The sequence below is a fragment of the Crocodylus siamensis genome, chromosome 6 (genome assembly GCF_052110815.1).
Source record: "Crocodylus siamensis isolate JL-2025a chromosome 6, ASM5211081v1, whole genome shotgun sequence".
Classification (NCBI taxonomy): domain Eukaryota; kingdom Metazoa; phylum Chordata; order Crocodylia; family Crocodylidae; genus Crocodylus; species Crocodylus siamensis.
The window spans coordinates 19787348-19802049 of record NC_143400.1 but is presented as its reverse complement, the minus strand read 5'-3'; the positions used below and the strand labels follow the sequence as shown (position 1 = coordinate 19802049).

The following is a 14702-nucleotide window of genomic DNA, read 5'->3' as shown; positions in this document are numbered from 1 at the left end:
TATGTGGTATATGATGCATACGTGCGGGCGCGCGCGCGCACACACACACACACACACACACACACACACACACACACACACACACACACACACACACACACACACACACACACACACACACACAGGCAGGTCCAATGGGTCTGGTCTGGGATTGGGGCCTGTCCCTGGGTGCTGCAGATGGGCTCGGTGGTGAAGGAAGGACAAAGCAGGCTGAGCCAGCAGCCAGGTGAGTATGCACCTGCCTCGACTTGCACCCGTCAGGGTAAAGGTTGCATTGGCCGAGGGCCCAAATGTAGTTGCTGCTGGGGTGGATGCACAGCAGGGTGTTACCCAGGGGTGGTTCAGTCAGGATCAGGACCTCTGGGGTGGGGTGTGTATACCAGGACCCTGCACTGAGGTGCAGCCAGCTCTGGTGGGTAGCATGACTGTGTATAACAGGCCTTCCTCAGCCAGCAACAAAATGCAGCCAGCTCTGGGGGAAAGCATGGCTGTATATAACATGCCTTCCTTAGCTAGCACTGAGAGGCAGCTAACTTTGGGCAGGGGGCGGGGGCTATTTATACCAGGACCCAGCACCAAGATGCAGCCAGCTCTGTGGGGGAGCATGGCTATGAATAACAGGCCTTCCTCAGCCAGTACTGAGTTGCAACCACCTCTTGGGTGGATCCCTGCAGTGACTTTACAACCCCCAGCAACACAGAGTCCCCCATGAAGCGGGCAGTAGCTTCCTGCCAAGGTTAAACAGAAGAGCCAGGGTGGGGGAGGGACACAACTGGCACCTTACAGTTGTGCTGGGCAAGAACTTCACTGGCACACCTCTGCACACCGCCTGGGGACATGGCCCTGCCCTCCACAGCACAGGGACATGGGCATGCACATGGCAGGGGCCACACGCACAGACACACACACATACAGAGCAGGGAGTAACACACACATGTTTACCCAAACTCACAGAGCAAGGGATAATACACACACCCAAACACACACAGGGCAGGAGATAACACAAACACACAGCAGGGGATTACACACACAAATATACAGCCACACAGGTGAGAATGCACAGACACACAGAGCAGCAGATAATGGACACAAGTACACAGCAAATGCACACAGCAGGGATAAGAGATGTGCATGCACACATATGCACACACATACACACACACACACAATCTCCAGCAGAGGATATCCTCCCCCTCAAGCATCTGGTGTGCACACACACACATAAGCACACAACCTAGGTGCCCAGGGTGCACACATGCATGCACACACACACTGATTGCTCCCAGCAGGACACACATGCACTTACCAACAGGGGGCAGCATATACTAGTGGATGTGTGAACACATAGCATCCACCTGGCCACTGTGCTGATGTGGTAGGTGTGTATCCCCCCCATGCTATGGCACAGCAGTTGTAAGCATGGAGACACACACAAACACACTTTAATACAACCCCTTTTCCTGTGCACACATATGCCCTTTCCCTTTACACTTTCTCTCTCTCTCTCATGCACACAGATGCCTTTCGGTAAGCCTTAACACACAGGCTTCAGCTACACACACACATACACACATACACATTTCTTGTATATGTGTTAACACGTCAGTTACACACACACACACTGTGCTGTTACATAGGGTTGGCCCCCTTTCCTGTGCATGCATGTGCACACACACACGTTTCTTCTGTACACATTAACATGCACAAACTTCAGCTACAGACACAAATTTACACAACCACTTTTCCTGTCTACGCTATATAGCCTTTTCCTGCACGTGCACACACACAAACACAGTCGCATGCACACTTGCAGCCCCCTTTTCTTGTACATATATACATCCCCCTACCCATCCTTCTCCTGTACATAGACACCTACAGAGCACCCCCTCTCTTACACACGCGCACGTGTGCACGTGCACACACACACACACACACAGAAACCTGTTCCATGCCTACAAACCTAAGTCTTCAGGTCCCCTGCGAGCCCCTCTGCTGTCCGCCTGCCCCTCTGTCCACCTCTGCACCTTCATCCACCCCACCCATCCATCCACCCATCACAATGTGGGCAGCAGCAACCCCCGGCTTAGCCACCCTGCCCAGCCCAGCCTATTGGCTCTGGCCTGGTCCCACCCTGCCCCCTGGTGGCCTTGCAGGGTATTCTGGCCTTGGGGTGGACAGAGGGATGGACAGACTGATGGACAGTTGGATGGATGAACAGATAGGCTCTACAGCAGGGGCCCCAGCTGGGGGGGTGCCCCACTGGGTCTTCCTGTGTTTCCGGCCCCAGGAGTTCCCCGCTAGAAGGAGTTCCCTGCTGGGAGCAGGCGTTTCCCATGGGGGGATCTCACCCCTAACAAGGGGGGGGCCTCAAGTCTAATGAGGCCCCTCAAGGATAATGCGGTGGGGGCCTGGAGTCTAATGACACGGCGGGGTGGGGCGGGGCTTGGATCTGGGAAGGTTGAGAACCACTGGTCTAGAGAGAAAGGAAAGGAGGGAGATGGGGGATAGATGGATAGAGTTGAGAAAGTTGGATGGATGGATGGATAACAGGTTTATGGGGATAGAGAGAGAGGATGATGTGAATGGAGATGGATGGATGCAAGGAAGGTTTGTGTGGGGGATGAATGGATAGAGAGTATGCGAATGAAGTTAGATGAGTGAATAGAAATGATAGACAATCAGACAGGCGTGTGTGTGTGTGGGGGGGGCAGTAGACAGATAAGATGGGTAGGTAGGTGGATAGGTATGTCAGAAGCTAGATTAGTGGGTAGATAGGTAGTTAGGTGCATAGATGGGTATGTAATTGAATAGGTGGGTGTGTAGGTAGGTAGACAGATAAGTGGGTTGGTAAGTAGTTAGGTACATACATAGATGTGTATGTAGGTAAATAGGTAGCTAGGTGGGTGTCCACATAGATGGGTGTGTATATGGCTGGATGCGTGTATATGGGTGGGTGCGCACGCATATGGGCTGGGGAGGGTATGTAGGAGCGGGGCCTAAATACGTCTCATGAATATGCATGACCGCGTGCAGGCACCAACATTTTCACAACCGTGGTTGCCAAGGCGACCCTGGCGGGTCCTTGCTCTCCCAAGATGGCGGCGGGGTGCGGCGCTCTAGCCCTGCCATCGGACTCCATGGTCGAGCGGTCGCATGGGCGAAGGGAGCAGGGAGGGGGAGAAAGGGCGCGCCGAGATCACATGCGTCAAAGGGGAGGAATGGCCGGCGTGCGCATGAGCACGAAGCTCCTGCGCTGAACGCCGAGGGGCGTGTCGGCGCAGCAATGAAGCAGGCTCGTAGTACGCATGCGTAGCGAATGGGGCAGAGAAGGTTGCGCGCTCACACAGCGCATGCGCAACCCCAGCATGGCGACCTCATGCCTCTTGGCCGGCGCGTGTGGAGGGCGGGGCTCTCCCCCTCCTTTCCCCTTCCGTCCCACCCCGCTCCCTCCGCGCCTGCGCCCTGGGGGGCCCACCGCCCAGCCAGGCCGCTCTGCGCAGGCGCGCCACCCCACGGCGCAGGCGTAGTGTGGCGCGGGCGGCTTCCTTCCCTCCTGCCCCCTCCCCTCGCGCCGCTGTCAGGCGGGGCGGGCGGGAGGGAAGGCATTAAGTGCGCATGCGCAGTGCGGGTGGGCTTGCAGCAGGCAGCGGCGGCGGCGGTTGAGCTCGTGGACGGGTGAGTGCGGGGGGAGGGCGGTGACGGGGGGGGGGGCACCTCGTGCGCTACAACGAGGCTGCAGCTGCCGTTGCTGCCCCGCCCCCGCACCGCAGCTTGGCCGCGAGTCCGGGGGGGTGGCTTGAGGGGGTCCTGGGCCTTGCGGGGGGGCTGCTGGGGGAGGGGAAGGTGTTGGGGGGGCAGAAGGTGTTGAGGGGGCTCCTGGGGGCAGCCTTGAATGGAAGGAGATGTTGGGGTGCAGGGGAAGGAGTGGGGGGGGATCCTGGGGGGTCTTTAGGGTGAGTCTGAGGGGAAGGAGTGACCAGGGTCTTGGGGCAGTTTTGTGGGGGCTGTTGCAGGTGTTTCTGGGAGGGGAGGGAATTTGGGGCACTTTCAGAGGGTAGGGTTTTTGGGGGGAGGTCAGTTGAGGGGAAGCACTTGTGTGGGGTGGTGCTGCTGCCCTTTCAGAGGGAAGGGGGTATTGAGGGCAGGAGGAGGAGTTGGGGCAATTTGGGGGGCATTGCCAGAGATGGGGGCAGTTGGGGGGGAAGTGTCAGGTGGCTCTGGGGAACTTTCAGGGAGCGGGACTGTTAGGGGGGAGGGGAAGGATTTGGGGGGTTCCTGAGCCACTTTCAAAGGGGGAAGGGGTGGTATGGTGAGAGAGGGGGACTGTTTGCAGGGGCTGAGGCTGGGAGGGGGCAGGGGAATGATGGGGGGGGGGGGTCCTAGGGCAGCTTTGGAAGGGGAAGGGGGTAGTTTGTGTGGGAAAGGAGCTATTGTAGGGGGGTTGAGGCTGGGAGGGGGAGGATATAGGCACTCAGAGAGGGTAGGGGGGATCTGCGGGGCTCCAGAAGGGGTAGTTGGGGCTGGAAAAGTATAGTTAGGGACTGGGGGTTGCTAGAAGGGGAAGGGGTATTTTGGGGGGGGCAATGGAGTGAGAGTGACCTGTGAGGTGCTTTGGAGGGAGCCTAGAGGGAGAGGGGCTGATCTAGGGGGTGGGAGGGGGGGACATGGAGGCCAGGCTGAATGGAGAAGTCAGGGGAGGGGGGACATAGGAGTTGTGGGTCTTGGCTCTGTTCTGCCCTCAATGAAACCCCCTCCCACATTCCCAAGGGCGGGGTTCAACCTGGTCGACAGTAGCCAGGCCCAGGGCACAGAAACCTCCCTCCTGTGTTTTGGAGGGTGAGGAATGGATTTGAGGAGTGGGGGGTCCCTTGCCCTTTAGGACCCCTGGGTGGGTGGGTGGCTGCTGCTGTGCCTCGCCTCCCCCTCCCCTCCTGGCCCTGGCTCCATTTCAGCTGCAGTGGTGGCTCATGGCACGCCGGGCCGCTGAATCACGCATGGGTGGCAGGGCCTGCAGCCCATGCCTGCCCCCGCCTCCACTGCTACCCACCCGTCCTCTAGGACCACCCCCCACAAAGACCCCCCCCCCCCGGAAGTTTTTGTACCCAATCTGGGGAGTTTTGTGCCCCGCCCCCCAAATCCGACAGCCGCTGGAATAGGAAGCACGTGGGGTTGCTGGGCTTGTCACCCATGAGCTATGGGGAACAGTTGCACTGATCAGTTTAGAAAGTGGAGGGGAAATAAGCCTCTAGTAATTAAGCATGCCTGCTAACAAGCCCCTGAGCTGACTTGAAATGGTGCATGATATCCTTTTTAAAGTGGGGGGGACATACCTGGCGTTTTTGCAGTTTGTTGGAATGGGTGTGGGGGGGGGCTGAAACAAATTAATCAGGGTCCTTGTTAATTTACTGCCTTAATGATAAATGGGGAGTGGGGGTGTGGCTTGGGAAGGCCAGGCTGGGGGCAGACCAGTGTGTGTGTGTGTGTGTGTGTGGTGTAAGCAGGAATGCTAAGCTGGGTTGGGGGGACGGGATGGGATGGGACAATGTTATCGGCTGCCCATCGCATTCCCTCTGGATCAGGCAGAACAAATGGTCCCAGTTGGCGTCTGGCCTGCGCCCAGGGGTGGGGGGTGGCCCCGTATTGTGCAGGCTTGGTGCATGGTGGGGATTTCTTGTAGAGTTTGAGGAGAGAAAAAATCCAGGTGAATGGACTCCTAGACCCCCATCCCACCAGCTCCTTAGGGCAGGGAGAGAACCCAGGATTCTGGGCTCCCAGCTCTACCCCAGGAGTCCCCACTGCTCCCTGGGGTGGGGGGGTAAAATCCACCAGCCCCCATTGCCCCCTGGTGTGGGGGGTAGAATCCAGGTGTCCAGGCTCCCTGTTCTCCCCTCCTGCTCCGATTCCAGGGGGACTCTTGAGTTTCTCCCTCTTGGCTCCCAAATCCCCTGTGCCCTGAGGACTTCTGGCTGGCCCTGCAGCTGGCACAGGGGTGCTAGGGGGAGCAGTCATTGCCCAAGCCCCTCCCCCGGTGGGTGCAGTGGGTGTCAGTTGCCAGGACTCCTGGGTTGACTGATGTGGGGAACCAGGGCCCCCCCCCGGACTCCTGGGTTCTCTCCCCCACCTGCCAGCCTTGGTACCACCCCAGCGCCATGGCAGACGACCTGGACTTCGAGACCGGCGATGCAGGTGCCTCGGCCACTTTCCCCATGCAGTGTTCTGCGCTGCGCAAGAACGGCTTTGTGGTGCTCAAGGGGCGCCCCTGCAAAATCGTTGAGATGTCCACCTCCAAGACGGGCAAGCATGGGCACGCCAAGGTGGGCACCCTGGCCTGGAGGTGGGTGGGCACGGGGACACCCCTGCTCCCTGTGCCACTGTCCCCCTTACCTGCCTCGTCCCCCCCAGGTGCACCTGGTTGGCATTGACATCTTCACTGGCAAGAAATATGAAGACATATGCCCCTCCACCCACAACATGGACGTGCCCAACATCAAGAGGAATGACTTCCAGGTAGTGCCCGCAGGCACAGCGCCTGCTTGGGCCCATCCGGACCCCTGATCTCTCCTCGGTTGGGGGGAGGGGGGGCCTGCCTTCAGAGACCACCGGAGTATGGCTGGCATGACCCCCTCATCCAAGCCCTAATCTCGGGCTCTCTCGTCTAAACCTGGCTCCCCAGTGCCTGCCCCTCTAGCCCCCTCCTTTCTCCTCATGGGGGTTGGGGGGGTGGTTCTCTTCAGAGACCTGCAAGTCTCTTATTGGAGCCTGCCCCCAGTGCCCACCCGGCATCCCTTTTGCCCTCTCCTTTCTCGTGGTGGCGCAGGGGGGTCCTTTCAGAGACCCCGAAGTCTCTCATCTGAGTTCTGCCTGCCTGATGCTCCTCCAGCCCCCTCCTATCTCTTCATGGGGTTGGGGGGCTCCCCTCAGAGATCCCATAGTCTCACATCTGTGCCCTGCCCCTTGGTGCCCTCCTGGTGCCCCTCTAGCTCCCTCCTCTCCTCTTGGGGTGGGGGTGGGGGGTCCCTTCAGAGACCCAAAGTCTCATCCAAGCTCTGCCTTCCCTGGTGCCAATTTAGCCTCCTCTTCATGGGGTTGGGGACATCTTCTTGGAGACCCCTCAGTCTTTCATCCAAGCTGTGCCTGCCCCATGTCCCTGCAGCCTCTTCCTGTTTTCTCATGGGGTCCAGGGACTCCCTTCAGAGCCCCCTCCCCACAATCTCTCATTTGAGCCCTGCCCCTCACTGCCCACCACCCCTGCACCCATCCCAGCTACAACCACCCATCCCCTTATGGTGGCACACAGGGGTCCACCCCACCTTCCCACCCATACGCAGGGGTGGGGCATTTACCCTGAAAAAGCCCATGCTGTGGTGGGGGGCAGTGGAAGCAGCACCCAGTGTACATCAGGATGTGCTTTGGGATCCCCACCCTGGGGCTGGAATTGCCCCAAACCCTCCAGGGGTACAGCTGGGACCCCCTCCCTGGGATGGGAGAGGGGTTGTTTCCTGTAACAAGAGCCTTGATGTTAATTAGAAGCTAATGCAGAAGTAGCGCAGAGTGCATCCAGGCCTGGCCTGGGGGCACTAGGTTTGAGGGTGGGGTGCTCGGCGAGCACTGATGCCCCCCCAAAACCCCCCTCAGCTGATCGGGATCCAGGATGGGTACCTGTCACTGCTCCAGGACAGTGGGGAGGTGCGGGAGGACCTGCGCCTGCCCGAGGGTGACCTGGGCAAGGAGATCGAGCAGAAGTACGACTGCGGCGAGGAAATCCTGGTGAGTGCCTGCCCCTCAGCCCCTGTTCTCTTCCGTGCTGTGGGGATGGGGAGGCTTGGATTCCTGGCTTTGCTCTGCCTGCTGCAGGGGGCTTAGTGGGTGACAGTGGGGTGGAGAGCCTCAACCCCTGGGTCCTGTCTCCCAGGCTGAGGGGGAGTCTGGGAACCCCCTTCCCCATCACAGACCTTGCTGGTGGGGTGGGTCCTGGATGGTGCTGGGAGGCAAGGGGGGGGGGGTTCCTGCCCCCTCCCCATTCTGATCCCAGCCCCCTGCTCTGACCCTGCCCCCCAGATCACTGTGCTGTCGGCCATGACCGAGGAGGCTGCTGTCGCTATCAAAGCCATGGCCAAGTAACCGACCGGCAGGTGCGTGCTGAGGAGGGTGTGGGGCTGCACTAGCTCTGCCCACCACCGAGTGGGGCTTCTCTCTCACTCCCACCCTCTGCTAAGGGGTGGAGCCACAGTGGCTCTGGTTGGGATGCAGGGGTTGCTGCTCCCACCCACCCCACACGGGGGCACAGTGACACTGACTGCCACTGGGAGTGGGCTTATTGGTTCTCTCCTGATTTGGAGGAGCAGATTAGGGGCGGGGGCATGAACGCCCTCACTTACCCCCTCCCTCACTTGCCCCTTCTCCTTACAGGGGCAGCAGCAACTTTTACTACGAACCAGAGAGGATCTCACCCTGCCCACCCTCCCCCCCCAATCCCAGCGGCTGCCTCCGGCCCCGCCCCCTGCGCTGCCCCAGCCCCGTGCCCCTCTCGGTGCTGGTAACACTACGCTGTGCCCACCCCCCTCTTCTTTTCCTAACCCCCCCCCCCCCCGGGCTGCTTTGCACTTCAAGGAAGCCAGTGGGGGGGGACCTATCCCCATGGAAACCGAAGCCGTTTTGGGGTAAAAATGCTGTGTTTGGGGAGCTTTTATTATCCCCTCATTAATTTTTTCCAGATCCTCCAAGCATAAAGCCTTGGCCCTACCCCCTCTGCCTGATTGGTTAAAACCTGCCTGCCCCCCCTCCCCCCCCAGTGCTGGTGGGTGACTGCCTGTGGTGGGTGGGTGTGGGTGTGTGTGTGTGTGGGGGGGGGGTGCCCCTCCCCTCCCCCCCTCCACAGGTGGTGTCCCTGGGTGGGGGATGAGTTGGGGTGTGACCAGCACCTGTCAATCACTGTAGCTCCGCCCACTGGTTTGTAGGTGCAGGGTGGTGCCCCCCTGCTTGGCTGTACCCCCCCCCAGCTGCCCCGTGCTTGAGCTTTAGGGGGGCCATGGGGGGTCCCGGGTCACCCCTCCCGGCTCCTCCCCCACGGCTGTCAGGGCGGCCATTGCTCCAGATCCAACACGTTTGTTTAATCAGCCTCAATAAAACCAGTTTACTATGTGCCTGCTTCCTGTCTGAGGGGCAGCACTTCCTGTCCTGAATAAGGCCCTACTTCATTTAGAAGAGGAAGTCCTGCTTCCTGGGTGGGGGATTAATACAGACTGTCCTGATTGGAGCTCTACTTCTTGTTCCAGATGGGGCACAGGGATTTAATTTCCTGTCTGGACAGGGCCCTGCTCCTTGTGTGGGTGGCAGCACTTCCTGTGCAGCAACCTGCATCGGGGGGGGGGGGCATCATACTTCCTGTCCCAACAGGGCCCTGCTTCCGGGGTGGGAGACTTCACTTCTTGTCCCAAACAGGCCTTGGTTCACTGCATGGGGCTCTGTGTGGAGGGAAACTGAGGCCCCAGGAGGGGAGAGATTTCCTAAGTGGGACACTGCAGTCAGCCAATAACATTGCATCTAGGGGGTGGAGCTAAAGACAGGAATGAGGTGATAGCAAGAAGAAAAAGGTGGGGGAGATGCTACACAAAGGGCAGGGCCAGGCCTTCCTGGAGAAAGGACTTATTTCCCCCCTTCCCCAGTTACTCCTACCAATTGCTCCCCATCCAGCCCATGGAGCAGGCGGCAGCAGCACAGTACAGGCAGCTCTTTATTAACATGAATTCTTGGGGGGAGAGAAGAGGTCCCAGGACTCCCTCTCTTTTGCTTCCCACTTCTGCCCCTCACCCCTGGGGCAATCACTTGTGGTAGAAGCGCTGGCCCTGACCGTGCTGGATGAATGGGTGGCGCGCAGGTGGCTGGTTGCCGGCTGGGAACCCTGACTGTGGACAGACAAAGCGGGGGTTAGTGAGGCAAATACGCCCTCCCACTCCCCTATAAATATCCCTCTGGGGCAGTACTCACAGTGTGGGGCTGCTGGGGGGTGGAACTGTGGGGAAAGCTGCCAGGCGAGGCCGGGCGGGCAGGGTGGCTGTAGGCCAGGCCAGACTGTGGGGGGGGGAAAGCATGAGTGGGGGCAAGGCCAGGGGGGAGGGGGGAGGGGGCAGGGTGGGGCTCACCTTGGTGGCAGCAGGCATCTGGACAGGCAGCAGGGTGGGGCTGGGGTGCAGGGCCTGGGGGTGCATGGGGCGCAGGCTGGACTGGAGGGTGGAGGAGGCAGCATCAGGGGTGCCCCGAGTGCTGCCCCCTCACCCCCAGTCAGGCCTGGGCCAGGGTGCCCACTGCCCCCACCCTTGCAATTAGGGTCCTTCACCTGTACACCACTCACTGGGGTGTGACCCCCCCACTCTTGTGGGATTGGGCCTCCTACCCAGGATCAGGGCTCCGCTACATGACCATATCTGGATTTAGGACCCCCCACCAAGATCAGGCCTAGAAAGGGGTTCCCACCAAAGAGGACCAGGCCCAAGTTGCCTCCCCCCAATACAATAAAGCTCTGATTGGAGGCCAGGCCCCCCATAGGATCAGGTCCAGATCAGGGCCCCCCAGCCTCCATCACGCCAGACCTAGATTGAGGGCCCCCCTGCACCTGACAGGATCAAGGCCAGACTGAGCCCCTGCACACACATGATCAGGCCTGTATCAGGGACCCCCTGATCCCCCACAAAGGACTAAGCCTGGATTGGAGTGCCCCCCCTCACACAGGATCAGGCCAAGATGGGAGCCTCCCCCACCCAGGCCCAGGGTGTGTCCACCCCGCAGGATCAGGCCTGGATTGTCCCCCTCCCAGGAGAGGCCCAGATCCACCCCCGCCCCCCGGCTGAGGCCTCACTGAGTCGCTGAAGCCGGACTGCTGGTTGGCATGTTCCAGCTGCTTCTGCAGTGGGATGGAGGTGCTGGGTGGAATGAACCCTGGGAGGAGGCAATGCGGGGGTGGTCACAACAGCTCAGGAGGAGTGTCCTCCCTGGCCTGGGTGGGGGGGGTGGAAACTCCCCCTTGTGGGGGGCAGGTACCTGCCTGGGAGAGGTTGAGGGGATCTCAGGAAGCTGGTACCTGCCTGGGACATTGTGGGGAGGCAGAGAGGACAGGTACCTACTTGAAGGAGCTCCTACCTGCCTAGGGGCTTTAGGGGGGCTTCTACGTGGCTGGGGCGGGGGGATGACAGACAAAAGGGTCTGGTACCTGCTTGGGGGGGGGGGGGGAGGGCGGACAAACAGGGTCTGGTGGCAGGTACCTTCCTGGGAGTGTGAAAGTGGTTGGGAGAAGTCCAGTATGTACCGGGGGAAAGGTAGGAATTTGCCCAAGGAGGTGCAGGGGGGCAGGTACCCACCCAGAAAGGCATGGGGGGTATACCTGTTTGCGCAGGTGGGAAGTGGCCGTGCAAGGCATATCCGGGCTGTTGCTGTGACAGGTACTGCATAGTGGGGAAGGCCGAGGGTGCTGTGGGGGCACACATGGAGTGGGGCATCAGCACCATGGACCCCCCATTCCCCTTTGCCACCCCACCCCCGCTTCACAGACTCACGGCGTAAGGGCTGGGCGCTGTAGGAGGTGGCAGGGCCAGGGGTGGCAGGCCCAGGTGCAGGTGCGAAACCGTGCTGAGGCTGCCCCACGGCACCAAAGGGCCCCGGTGCTGCTTGCGCCCCCTGGAAGGCACTGTGCTCAGCTGCACCAAATGCTGCTGGTGCTGCGAAGTGTCGCGTCTGTGGGGATAGAGCAAGGGGGACATGAGTATGGGGGGCTGGAGCCCCACCTTGGAACCCCCACAACCTCCCCCTATGCTCACTGTGATGACAGGTGGACCAAACATCTGCTTCGCGCGGTCCTGCGCCATCAGCGTCCCGGTGCGGCCATGTCCCCCGGGGCTGCCTGGGGGGCAGAGAAACAGGGTTAAGGAAGTCTTCCCCCCACCTCTATCTACTGCCCACCCCAGATCTTCCTTCTTACTCCCTCAGCCCCCCACATCCAGCCCCCACCCCCAGGGGCCCCAGATTTTCCTTTCTAACTCCCAGGCCCCAACGCCCCCACATCTCCCCATCCCCCCCAGACAAGCCCCTATCCATCTTTCCCCTGCCCCTTCAGCCCCTAGATCTGCCCTCTTGGCTCCCCCAACATCACCATACAGGCCCCCATCCCTAAGTCTACCCTCTTGCCCCCCATCCCTCCCTCTTGCCCCCCGCATCTCCCTTCCCCCCACTTCCAGGCTCCTGTTCCCCAACATCCAACCCCCCAGTGCCCCCAGATCTTCCTTCTTCCCCCCCACATCTCCCCTTATCTCCACTAGTGCTCCCTTGGCCTCCCCCACCCCACAGTGCCTTCTTTCTGCCCCCCCCACATCTAGTCCTTTGCCCTCAGCCCTCCCCTGCCCCCCACCATCCAGGCCCCCCATATCCTCTCCTGCCCCCATACCATGCATGTTCAGCAGGTGGGCACCAGCGTGCACGGCCATGCCCTGCTGGTAGGCGGCTGCCGTCAGCGTTGTCATGTCGCTGCAGCGGGGGGGGGAACACAAGGAGGTCATAATAAGCCCTGACACCAAGACCTCCCCCCACCCCCAACCCGTGTCACCTTTGCTCCTTGCGCCGGCGCTTCTCCTCCTCGTGCAAAACTTTCTTGAGCTGCAAGAAGAGCTGGTGCTTCTCCTCCTGTAGTGCTGACAGCTTCTCCTGCAGCTTCAGGATCTGGGGGAGGGGGGTTGACAGGGAGGTTGGGAGCCCCCTCCCTGCCCAGAAGGAAGGGACTGCCACCTAGACACCTGGTTTCTCATTTCTGCTACAGGAATGGGATAAGGAGGAGCCCATATGCCTGGGTTTGGTGGTGGTGGGTGGAGATCTGGAGGCCCGGATACCTGAGTTCTCCAACCCTAACCCAGACACCTGGGTTCTCTGGGCAGGGGAGAGACCTGGGGAGGGTTTAGATGTGGGGTTCCAGATGCCCAGGTTCTCTCAGGGAGTACAGGGAAGTTGGGGGTGAGATTTGAAGGCCTGGATGCCCAGGTTTGGGGGGTGGTGCGATTGGGGCCCGGATGCCTGGGTTTTCGGAGTGGGGGATGAACGACCTGGGCAGGCAACAGGGCCTGGGCCCCATGGCAGCAGTGTCACCTGTTCACGTGTCTCCTCCAGTGACATACGCTCCTCCATCTCCTTCTTGCGCCGTCGTTCCTGCTCTTCCTTCATCTTCTGCTCCATCATCTTGTCCACCTCCTCCTCCTCTGTGGGGGATGGGGTCAACACAGTCCCCACCCCCTCCCCAGCCAGTGGGGTGGGGGAACCCCTGAAACACTCCCCTCTCCCCCATGGCAGGATGGTCCCAAGGCCTGGGGGGTGCCAGTGCAGGGAGATGAGGCTGCCAAGGGAAAGGAAGGGGTGTGGTCTATGGGCAAGGGGGCGTGGCCTGCACACAGATGGAGACAAGCTATAGGGGTGTGCCTATGGCTCCAGGAGTGTGGCATGTGTAAAAGGAGATAGCTCCGGAGAAGTGGCCTGTGGGTCAAGGAGTGTAGCTTTCTGGGCATGGGATGTGGCTTGAGTAGGAGGGAGTGGACAAGGTCATCGGGGGCGGGGCCGATAGATCAGGGGGCATGGCCTCACTAGATGACAGGTTGCACGGGGGTATAGCCAATGGGACAAGGGACGTGGCCTGTAAACCAGATGCGGCCAGTATAGCAGCAAACAGGAAGAACCACTGGGGGCGTGGCCTGACGGGGACCAGATGGGGGGGCAATAGGGCTGAGACTATGGAGCAAAGGGGCGTGGCTTCCAGATGAACGGGCGTGGCTCGACTAGAGCAGAACCAGAAGGAGACCAGGTACAAGGGTAGGGACTAAGGTCCAAGGGGCCGGGCTCACCCTGGCGCTTGCGTTCGCGCTCCACCATGACGTGTCGGTGCAGGGCGCGGGCCATGGCCGACGACAGCTTCGGCCGCTCTAACAACGCCGGCATCTTGATCGCAACCGCTCCGGCCCCGCGCGGCCACTCAGCCGCTCCCGCCGCTTCCGCTTCCGGCGCCGCGCACTGATGTCACAGGCCGCGCCAAGTGGGAATGGGGGAGGTGCACGTTCCAGAGAGGCTGCGACCCCACCTTCAAATCCCGTCAGGCTAGAGCCACCGCATCACCCCGGTTCGGCTCCACCCCTTAATGGTAGGCCCCGCCCCTTTCTCCCACATCTGCTTCCTACCGCCGGCTCCGTTCCTTCTGCTCTCGCCCCTTCTGTTCTCCGCCTTCTACCTTATCCCCGCCCCTCAGCCTGGCCCTACTCCTCCTCCCTCAGACACCACCCCTTTTCCCCTAGATCCTTCCTTCCACCCCTCCACTCATTAGCCTGGCCCCCTTCCCCCAGGCGCCACTCAGGTTACACCCCCCCCTTTGTCCCATCCTCCATTTGGCCACGCCCTTCCGTCCCCCCCTTTCCTCCAGGCACTACTCACTTCAGTCCCGCCTCTTTCCTCAAACCCCTCCCCCACCACCTTCAGCCCCTCCCATCTGTCCCACCGCTCTTAGCCCCTCCTCCACCTGTGGCCCCAGCCGCTACCCCCAACCTCCCCCCCTTTGTGCCCCCTCCCCCACTAGGGGACCCGAAGAATTGCGAGGCAGGGCCAGGAGTTCATCCCTGGGGGGAAATATAGGAGCGCTGTCTACCTACCCAATGGCTTCAACCACCTGGGTGAATTTGGTGGGA

General features: G+C 60.6%; 2 protein-coding genes across 6 annotated transcripts; one reads left to right on the top strand and one right to left on the bottom strand.

Annotated features, from left to right (window-relative positions):
- Window positions 1–3517: 3517 nt before the first annotated feature.
- Window positions 3518–9141, top strand: EIF5A (eukaryotic translation initiation factor 5A). 2 transcript variants are annotated; one of them, XM_090055853.1, is made up of 6 exons: window positions 3518–3675; window positions 6129–6314; window positions 6403–6507; window positions 7636–7767; window positions 8059–8132; window positions 8410–9141. In XM_090055853.1, the coding sequence occupies exons 2-5, from the start codon at window positions 6150–6152 to the stop codon at window positions 8119–8121; spliced, it is 465 nt and encodes a 154-aa protein (XP_089911979.1). In that variant the 5' UTR covers window positions 3518–3675; window positions 6129–6149; the 3' UTR covers window positions 8122–8132; window positions 8410–9141. The 2 variants fall into 2 exon arrangements, with proteins under 2 accessions (XP_089911979.1, XP_089911980.1); XM_090055854.1 differs by having other exon boundaries at window positions 3538–3675; window positions 6087–6314.
- Window positions 9142–9630: 489 nt separating this feature from the next.
- On the bottom strand, window positions 9631–14251 carry GPS2 (G protein pathway suppressor 2). 4 transcript variants are annotated; one of them, XM_090055753.1, is made up of 12 exons: window positions 14202–14251; window positions 13872–14037; window positions 13126–13235; window positions 12593–12705; window positions 12434–12513; window positions 11811–11893; window positions 11550–11727; window positions 11378–11464; window positions 10856–10935; window positions 10143–10223; window positions 9988–10071; window positions 9716–9905 (listed from the first exon to the last, which is right to left on the bottom strand). In XM_090055753.1, exons 2-12 carry the CDS (start codon window positions 13963–13965, stop codon window positions 9822–9824), a joined length of 1074 nt encoding a protein of 357 aa, XP_089911879.1. In that variant the 5' UTR covers window positions 13966–14037; window positions 14202–14251; the 3' UTR covers window positions 9716–9821. The 4 variants fall into 4 exon arrangements, with proteins under 4 accessions (XP_089911881.1, XP_089911879.1, XP_089911880.1 ...); XM_090055754.1 differs by lacking the exon at window positions 14202–14251 and having other exon boundaries at window positions 10143–10196; window positions 13872–14186; XM_090055752.1 differs by lacking the exon at window positions 14202–14251 and having other exon boundaries at window positions 13872–14184.
- Between the last annotated feature and the right edge of the window lie 451 nt (window positions 14252–14702).